This window comes from Geospiza fortis, unplaced genomic scaffold (genome assembly GCF_000277835.1).
Source record: "Geospiza fortis unplaced genomic scaffold, GeoFor_1.0 scaffold97, whole genome shotgun sequence".
Lineage (NCBI taxonomy): Eukaryota > Metazoa > Chordata > Aves > Passeriformes > Thraupidae > Geospiza > Geospiza fortis.
The window spans coordinates 1,363,820-1,373,691 of record NW_005054343.1 but is presented as its reverse complement, the minus strand read 5'-3'; the positions used below and the strand labels follow the sequence as shown (position 1 = coordinate 1,373,691).

General features: G+C 41.1%; 1 protein-coding gene across 1 annotated transcript in view; it reads left to right on the top strand.

Annotated features, from left to right (window-relative positions):
- The window catches only part of SLC12A4 (solute carrier family 12 member 4), a 30,512-nt gene extending 22,609 nt beyond the window's left edge, over positions 1–7,903 (top strand). Inside the window, exons 18-24 of the mRNA XM_031058425.1 lie at positions 1,091–1,286; positions 1,962–2,131; positions 2,349–2,480; positions 2,577–2,684; positions 3,367–3,551; positions 6,305–6,438; positions 6,751–7,903. Of these exons, the coding sequence (XP_030914285.1) occupies positions 1,091–1,286; positions 1,962–2,131; positions 2,349–2,480; positions 2,577–2,684; positions 3,367–3,551; positions 6,305–6,438; positions 6,751–6,842 (1,017 nt within the window). The 3' untranslated portion in view covers positions 6,843–7,903. The remainder of the gene's footprint in view (positions 1–1,090; positions 1,287–1,961; positions 2,132–2,348; positions 2,481–2,576; positions 2,685–3,366; positions 3,552–6,304; positions 6,439–6,750) is intronic.
- The last annotated feature ends 1,969 nt before the right edge of the window (positions 7,904–9,872 follow it).

Sequence of the window (9,872 nt, the reverse complement as noted above, 5' to 3'; positions counted from 1 at the left end):
TACAGCTGTTCAGTAAGGGACTTGCATAAATGTTTCAACTGCCAGTTGTGCCTTTGGGAATGCAGATCAATGCTCACCATTGTAAACAGCCTTACTGCATAAAACTGCCTTCATTTATAGGAAATAATGACTGTAGAAGTTTCTGTGTGCTGCTTAATGGAGGGAAGGGGACTGTTTAGTTCTGAATATTCCAAGTAAAAAGTTTTTTATGGAAAGAGTGATAAGGTAGTGGAATGGTCTGCCTGGGGAGGTGGTGGAGTCACCATCCCTGGATGTGGCACTCAGTGCCATGGTTTGGTTGAGGTGTTAGGGCATGGGTTGGACTTGATGATCTTAAATGTCTCTTCCAACCTAGTGATTCTGTGATTTCAGTAACTGTTAAACTTAGCAAATGTGTTCTTTTTCAGTGTGTTGATAAATTTATTACAAAAAACATTGAAGGATGGTCCTGAAAATTTTTTAATAAATTACTTAATTTTCCTCATTGTGTAAACATGACATCATAGCCCTATTTACATCTGTATAGATTCAGTGTATTTGCTTTCTTCCCCAGAGGCTTTTTCTGTAGGAAAATTGTTACAAAAGGAAAGCTAATTAATGGGCTATGTGTTGATTAAGTTTGTTTAGTTTTTAAACCAATAAAAGGTATACTTGCTCGTGTGGGGGATTTGGTGCTTATATTTGTAAATTTAATATAACACAGCATGTTACATGGGAATCTGAAGCTGGAAATCCAGCTTGGGTTTAAAAAGGTGAATGTTACAGAATTAGAAAATGGAAAGTAAAATAGTAACACAGATATCATTATCTACTACTATGAATAAGAGATGATACCACAAACCAAAAAATCTTTTAATCTGTTAGAAATGCTGATGTTTGAAAAGAGACTGTGTTTTAAACAAGTGGATGTTTTCTCTTTTATTTTATGAAGGAAATCTGATGAGCAGAACTTTGCATTGTAATATGCTTTACCTATGGACATGTGAACCAGGAATTTACATTACAATCTCATGACAAAGAAATATCCTGTCTATAAAGGAGTTCCTTTTGGAAAGGAAAACTGAGATTTTTTTCCTTGTCTGTCTTTCAGACTATTAAGAATATGATGGAAATTGAGAAGGTTAAAGGATTTTGTCAAGTAGTTGTAGCCAATAAAGTTCGAGAAGGAATTGCTCACTTGATCCAGTCCTGTGGACTTGGTGGCATGAAGCACAACACTGTGGTTTTGGGGTGGCCCTATGGCTGGAGACAGAGTGAAGATCCAAGGTCATGGAAGACATTTATAGGTGAGGCTTTAAAGGTTTTGTATGATCAGACATTGTGAACAGAGATGTTTATTACAGACATGAGATTTTAACAGAATCGTTGTAAGATTGGTTTTGAGTTTGTCTTTTTTTCTAGTATTGATGGAGAAGTAGGTATTTTCTCACAATACTGCTCTGTTTGAAATACCAGTTCCTTTAGGTGAAAGACCTAAGAAAGACCTTAAAAGATTAATCTGGCAGCTAAAACTCATGTGTCTAATGAATGGGTAAAAAATTATGGGCTTGAGACATGCTGGTTTTGTGGCAAACTATAATATGTTTCCTAGATAATCTCTGTTTTGTCAGTGGTTCTAACCTATCCTTCTCTAGTGGATAACACTCTTCTTGCCTCTATCTCTCTCCTTCTACTGTGGTCCAGTTACTTAATCAAATTAGAACAGAGCAGATGCTGTCTCCTCATGCTTAGCTTTGAAGGTTACTGCTTTACTGTCCAGTGTGAAATAAGGCTTGTGTTCCTGTGAGTCTGCTTTATCCTGGCTTTGTCACTGGGACTGACCTGTCTGTGCAAGCCTTGCTGTGCATACTTTTCTTTATTTAAGTGAAGACTTTTATGGTTTGCTCAGTGAGTATTGTTTTTCTAGCCATAAATGACTCTTGCAGAATTGGAAGTGACTGTGTTCTCCCCTTCCTGGGCAGGTACTGTTCGCTGCACAACTGCAGCTCATCTGGCTCTGCTGGTTCCCAAAAATGTCTCTTTCTACCCCAGCAACCACGAGCGTTACAACGAAGGCAACATTGATGTATGGTGGATTGTGCATGATGGAGGCATGCTGATGTTGCTTCCTTTTCTTCTCAAACAGCACAAAGTAAGCAGCTACACAGAGAATGTCCCCCACCTATTTCTGCATTCTTTAGATTAAAGAGACATGGTCCAGTTGTAGAGCCTGTATTGATAAATGATCTTTAGATTAAAGAGACATGGTCCAGTATTGATAAATGCGAGTGGACATGTTGCTAAGTTTCTGTTTTGTAGAGCAAAGTATTATTGGTACAAATAACTGAGAGTTGGTGTTCCCTCACCAGGTTTGGAGAAAATGCAAAATGAGAATTTTTACTGTTGCTCAGATGGATGATAACAGCATCCAGATGAAGAAAGATTTGGCTACTTTCCTCTATCAGCTCCGAATAGAGGCAGAGGTAGAAGTGGTAGAAATGGTAAGGGAATTGAGCCCATTTTTCACTTTATTATGCTCATGATGATGTTTGGTTATGACTTGAATACAAACACAATATTTTTCCTTATTTCTGCAGCACAATAGTGATATCTCAGCATATACTTATGAGAGAACTCTTATGATGGAGCAGAGATCTCAGATGCTGAGGCAGATGAGGCTGACAAAAACTGAGAGGGAAAGGGAGGTATGTCATTTGTGGTTGTTCTCTATGGGCTGCTGAGGGAGATGACACAAAATGCCTTCCTAGCAGTGTGTTATGTAGCTGCTGCTTAAATTTAACTCCTGTCCTCTAAAGATATAAGGAAATACATCTAGTGTAGCTTTTTTTGTTTCCCAAAATTGCATGTAGTTCTTGGGTTTTTTTTCTTTATATCCGGTATTTGTGTCAATTTATAGCATATCCTGTTTTCCTACTGAAGATGTCTTTCCAGTTTGGACTTACAGAACATGTGACTATGATGTCTATGACATGTAGCTATGAAAGATGATCCATCTTTTCTGCATGGGTTTGTTAAGCTTTTTTTTTTCGTTGTCAAAACCAAAAAACTTTTTTTTGGGCTGGTCTTGTCTGTTGTTCCTGACCATTTCATGATGTGAGCTGGACTGACATTTTTTTCTTGTACAGATACAGGCTTCTGTCAGTCCAAATTCTGCTTGGCTTACACCCATCAAAACTGTTAAAAGTCAGTTTGGTATGTAAGACTTTTGGCTAGGGCAGATGCCTGGTATCAGAACTCTCCTGAAGGCTAAATTGAGTGAGCAAAATAAAAGATACAGTGGAAGAAAACATCTATAATTATTTAAAGAGCACTAGAGAACATAAAATAAAGTCTCTGAGTTCACCTGGTCACTCGTGTGCCCTCCAGGCTCAGCTTGTCAAGGACAGACATTCAATAGCACGTCTGGAGAGCCTCTACTCAGATGAGGAAGATGAGGCAGACCCTGTTCCTGAGAATATCCAGATGACCTGGACAAAGGAGAAATGTGATGCTGAGAAGCGGAACCGAGGCAGTGCTGTGGGGAGCTTCAGAGATCTCATCACCATTAAGCCGTGAGTCTTGTCTAAGTCTACACTTTGCACCTCTTGAAGCTCTACATGTGCTGTGCTTTTAATTATCTTTTGTTTCCTAATCCTTGGTGTGGACTTGTGCTATAAACATTGAGACCTGGCTATGAAAAGACAGCAGTAGCATCCCCAGAAACCTCTAACCAGTCAAATGTGCACACATCCCTCAATGTTTCACTTGGTATAGCCAAATGCTAAATTGGAACTCTTAAATCCTGTGACAGCTTCCCTACTGTCTCCCAAATCCCTCAATGAAACACACTGATAATTTCACTGATCTAATCAGAATTTAAAAGAAAAGATGGTAATTTCACTGTCTAGCGTGTAGAGTGGATGTTTAACCCATAAAGGAAAAGCTGTGGAGATGGTGATGAATGACTTGGAGAAGCGTCTGTGTGTGATAAACCCTCTGAGAGTTGCTGCTGCAGGAGCACTGGCATATAAAAACAGCTACCACTGAAGAGTGAGAAGTAAAGGTCTATTTTGTCTTTGTGTAAAACTGTGTGAATCTCCTGTGACTTCTTTGATTTCCTGCATCTCACATGAAGAGCTCAGTTTTGCATACTTGGCAAAGTTCCAGATTTTTTTTTCCTCATAAATCAGAATTCAAATCTGTTTTAGGCTGAATCCTACTGTAGAACTTCTGCTGAATTTGGTGTTAACTACCTGTACTTTTTCCTCTTCCATGCTTTCAGAGGGTGGGAAATCGTGTAAGTTTGTTATTTAAATTAGAAGTACATTAAGATGATTGAGAGGAAAGACTTAATTTTCTCAGATAAAAGCAGGAAAACTGTGTGTACTGATGGAAGAAAAGGCACTAGAGTTGAGCAGTCTTAGCAATGTTTTAAAGGGAGCAGGATTAGCTACTTAAGCTAAGTATCATTATAAGTAGGATGTAACAAACTACAAGAGTTGTCCTGACGAGAACTAAGGATAGAAAACAATTCCAGTCTGAACCTATTTTCTTAAGCAGAGTATGACACAAGCAGGAGGAAACATTACTCATTTAGAGAAGCTCTCATTGCACAACACTGCTGGGATGTTAGTTCTGGCAGTTTCTGGGCACTAAACAAGCCCTTTCTTGTAGCCTACACCTTCAGATCACTGTAGAGATGCCAGTTTGAAATATCACCTTAGAGAAAACCACATGTTTAGTTTTCAGTTTCCTTTCCAAAACTATACATAGCTAACAACTGCTATGTTCCTGCTGCTGGTTTTTTCCTCACTTCCTGTAAACACAATCTGACCTCAGTGTTGTCCCTGGCTTTCTGAAGAAGATGAGGTGAAGACAGATCCTTGATCCAAATTGAATAAGAACATGAAGTAACAGAGAGGTAATTCACAGTGGGTAAATTACTCTGTTAGCATAATAAACATGGTTCTTCCCACCACATCTTCTTTCTGTGCATATAAATTATTTCTTTGCAAATCTGAATATTCAGAAGAGCAGCAAGGTTACTAAAGAGTTTCACTCATCATGCAAAGCTGAATCAATGAAAGCAGAGATTCATATTTCATTTGTTGCTACTAATACTTGTTTTTATTACATTAAAATGAAGACAAAAACTCAAGTGGAAAAGCCTTAAAAGTATAAATATATTCTAATATATAAACTTTGACAAGTTTATTTATTTCTGTATTCCTTTATGTTACCAAAATAATAAGAAGGCTTGAAATCCCCAAAGGTTACTTTTGAGTTTTGTTCCTGCATGAATTGATGTTATTTTGTGTTAGTATATTCCAAATAATTAATGCTTTTACTTCTCTTAGCCTGGATTTTTAGGGAGCGGAGGTGTGTGAGATTATGCTGCACCTATTTCCCTTTTCTCCCCTAACTTTGAACTAAATGGCTACTCAAGTTTGAAAGTGTGATAGAGGTTTTGGAAACACCTGGGTAAAAGTGTTTCCTGTAAACAGCCGGGCAGAGAGCTTGATTAGTGTCCTGAAGGAGAGCTTGACATCCTTATAACCCTCCAGAAAAGTCCCTTCCATCCAGCCTGCTCTGGGCTGCCATCCTGTGTTTCCCCATTCTGTCACTGCAGTCTGTAGGGGCCCAGCCTTTCTCTGCAGATGCCAACTGCTGTTAACACCAGGAGGGAAGTGTGCTCCTGGCAAGTGTGGCTGAGCACGGTGGTGCCAGGCTCCTGAGAGAGTTTGGTGTTGGTTCCCAGGCCCATGAGAGAGTTTGGTGCTGGTTCCCAGGCCCATGAGAGAGTTTGGTGCTGGTTCCCAGGCCACTGAGAGAGTTTGGTGCTGGTTCCCAGGCCCATTAGAGAGTTTGGTGCTGGTTCCCAGGCCCCTGAGAGAGTTTGGTGTTGCTGGGTCTGGAGAGGTGCCTGTGCTGCCCGGGGTGAGGGCTCCTGGCAGGGCTGCCTTCATGGATGACCCTGCAGTCACGACTGTGCCTGGCTGAAGAGCACATCTCCTCGTGCAACTGGGTTCTAATTTCTTATGCAACACTAAATCATCTTTATCAAGATTGCTTTTTGAAGAGCAGTGTAACTTTCTAAACTGGACTTGACTCCAGAGATCTTAAAACCAGCGGACTCGCTGTACCTGAGTAAGTCTGGGAATTGTCTTATGTATCTTCATCATAAAGCTTGAAGGAAATCACTGTGTAGAGTTGACATTTAATAGGGCATTTAGGAGATTTGAGTATGCTTTTGGAGAACCTTTTTAATAATTCAGTGCTCAGAGGTGTGTTTCTAACAGTGAGTCTGGGTGTGCTTCTCCTACAGGAACCAGTCCAATGTCCGAAGGATGCACACAGCGGTGAAGCTCAATGAAGTCATTGTAAATAGATCCCATGATGCCAGACTTGTGCTCCTCAACATGCCTGGTCCTCCAAAGAATACTGATGGAGATGAAAACTGTATCCTTTCAGGCAAGGCCTGGGCCACACAGAAGGTTTTTCTTTAATCTGTTCTCTTGATTGAATTCATTTGGCCACTAGTGCTGTTGAGCTGGGATATGTGACAAAGTTTTCCCTGAGTGGAGGGTAGTGGCTTGTGGCTGTAAGGTGGTAATTGCTTATAGGAAAAAGTGCCACAAACTAGAAGTATTTTGGTCCTTAGAGGGGTACCTGCACTAAGTGAGGCCAGAGCTGAGGGCTATGAACTGGCCCTGGTCTAACCCCTGTGTATTTTTCTTTTGATGCTTTTTGTCCTTGACTTTACTGAAACAGACATGGAGTTTCTCGAAGTCTTGACTGAGGGTCTGGAAAGGGTACTGCTTGTGAGAGGTGGTGGCCGAGAAGTCATCACCATTTACTCCTGATGTAGAAGCTTCTAACCCTGGGCTACATTTTCGTTCTTGGCCATTACGGACATTCCAGTTTTAAACAGAGAAGAAAAAGAAGGTTTTTTGCCTTTCTCGTCATCCAGTCCTGTTCACTGTTTTTCCATTTGCAACATACATATCTTTTGGGATTGCAGTATTTGTTACACCATCCAATTAGCAACATAAATTGTGAAGCTGCCACATTATTCAGTTTCTGCTTTGGTACCCCAGCATTTGTGCATGTAGTTTTAACACTAAACCTATTTTTAGTCAGCACTGCTATGTGCAGTATTTTTAGTAACTGTATGTAAAGTTAGGACATGAAAGCCAGTTACTGTAAAAAGATTTAAAAAGCTTTTTTTATTAGGTTTGGGGGATAGAAGTGCATTATATAGCAGCTAGTTTCTGCTGAAGTTCAGCTATAAAGCATTTTCTAAGAGCACACTGAAATAAGAGAGGACTGAAAAAGCTTTCCTTTTCTGGGTTTATTTCCAGAACTAAACTCTCAGTATTGGGTAAGAATTTATACTTTTAATACATTTATTGATAGAGATTTAAATAAATTATGTTGACATAGTTGAAATTATGTATGTAGCTTGCTAAAAGTTTTGTTGCTTCTGAGACTTCAGGTTCTGTGAGGCCAGATCCCTATTTATTTTTGTATTTATTTGTCAGAAATATTGGATATGCAGATGCAGACTGTTTAGGAGAACAGAGATCTCACAATAAATTCTGAATGACCAGTGGATTGAAGGACCAGTCCTGTGCAGTTCTTCCATGCTTTAAATTCCTTGCAGACCATCCATCAAAAGTACTTTGGGCATGTTGGAGTCCCGTGTAGAGCCAGGTGCTGAGCTGCACGCACAGCCATGGGAATGCACTTGCACAAGTACAGGGACCTGCTGCTTCATTGTATGCTTTATGCCCTTAGAGGGAAAAGAAGAAAAGAAGACCTATATTAACCAATAAGTCTCTGGAGATTTTATCAAGCCCATTAAGTTGTACTTTATGTACAGAACATTCGTATTTTTTCAATAAAATGTTGCATACACTTTGAAGCTGCTCTCTGTTCTGTGTGTGGGGCGGGTTGGGTTGTGCAGGAGGAGCCTCTGCCCTGCCCTGGTCCAACATTGGCGCTGCTGGACCCAGCAGGTGAGGGCCAAGGGGCTGGGTGCTCGCCCAGATGGCACAAATCCTGCATGGGGGAGCTGCCAGCTCGGACTTCAGAGCAGCTGGGTGTGTGTGAGGAGTGCAGCCTCTGGGGCACTGCCAGAACCCCCAGCCACACTGAGCTCTGCTCCTGTAGCCTACTGAGCACACACAAACTGGTGCCCCCTCAAGATTTCTGTGTCTGGGAGAGTGGTGATCCAAACCAGGGGCAGGAGTGAATGGACAGCCCAGGGACCTGGAAGAAAGGAAGGGATTGAGCCATTTCTGTCCCATGGGCTCTGGCTAGGTGGTGTGCTACTCTGCTGCAGTGGTACTCCTGGGTGTTTCACTGATCACAGCATGGCCATTTGTCTGAGAGATGCAAATCTGAGAAACCATCCAGGCTTTTATCTTGAATAATTTCATAAAGATGCTGTTCATAGGGGTTTAATAGTTAAAGGCTGTTTGTTCTCTCTGTAAAGCCTGTTGTTCTCTTTGTAAATATACCTGATGGGATCAGGATGGTATTCATCTGTGCCAGGATCCCTTTGAGACAACAGCCAGGAAATACCTCTGGGGTGTGCTCTCTGTTGGGTTCTTTATTTTAACAGATTTTTGCTTTTTGATTTTGAAAGCCAAAATTAATATCATGCTTTCAAACCAATGAAAAGAATAAAGCTTTCTTATTTGCAACTACTGTGCTATTTGTACAGATTATTTTTACATCTTTGGGGCACTGAGTAATGGAGGGCAAGTGTACAGCAATTTTGATAGTTAATACCTATTTGCAAACATTCTTTTATGGAGTAATAATAGAAAATCTTTTGTCCCTCAGACTTTTACCAAATGTGATCTCATTCAAGCACTCTGAGAAATACATACACCTTTTCCTTGTGAAATTTTATGCAATTGGATGATGATTCCACCTCACAAAAGGATTTCAGTGCCATCTGTTACCTGACCCAAGTAATCTGTTAGTGGCTCATTGTGTTTTAACATCAAAGCAACCAAGTGAATCTCCTTACAAATACAGTAGATTGGGTTTTCAGAGGTGATTAGTCCCTGTTGGGGACTAAAAACCTCCACACTAATTCAGCAGTGTGGGGAACCCTAAGGATTTTATAGGTTCCAGTTATGGAAGCCTTCATTACATCCAGCCGGTTCATAATAAGCTCCTCTGAGACTTTGTTCACAGCACTGGAAACAAAGTAGCATGGAAAAGTTTGTGTAAGAAGGGATCACTGGAAAAAAAGGTAATTTCTATCTGAGTCACGGTCTGTGAGGATACCTGAATGGCCATCTTCCATTTTTGTTCCTATGCTAGGACCTTTTTTGTTAAGGACATGACAACATAGCAACTAAAATACAGCGTGACAGAGCTGATTGAAACTCTTCACCCGTTGGTATAGGGAATTGCACTTAAAACACAAAGGGTGCAGCTGTAATAGTGAGTCATTACAGACATTCCTGTGGAAGCACGGAGATCACTACAGTGTGAGAGATCGCTGTGCAGTGTGAGAGATCCTTTTTCAGTGTCAGAGATCCCTCTGCAGTGTGAGAGATCCCTTTGCAGAGTGTCAGAGATGCCATTGCAGTGTCAGGATCCCTTTGCAGTGTGACAGATCGCTGTGCAGTGTGACGGATCCCACTGCAGTGTGACAGATCCCATTGCAGTGTCCGGGATCCCTTTGCAGTGTGACAGATCGCTGTGCAGTGTGACGGATCCCACTGCAGTGTGACAGATCCCATTGCAGTGTCCGGGATCCCTTTGCAGTGTGACAGATCGCTGTGCAGTGTGACGGATCCCACTGCAGTGTGACAGATCCCATTGCAGTGTCCGGGATCCCTTTGCAGTGTGACGGATCCCATTGCAGTGTC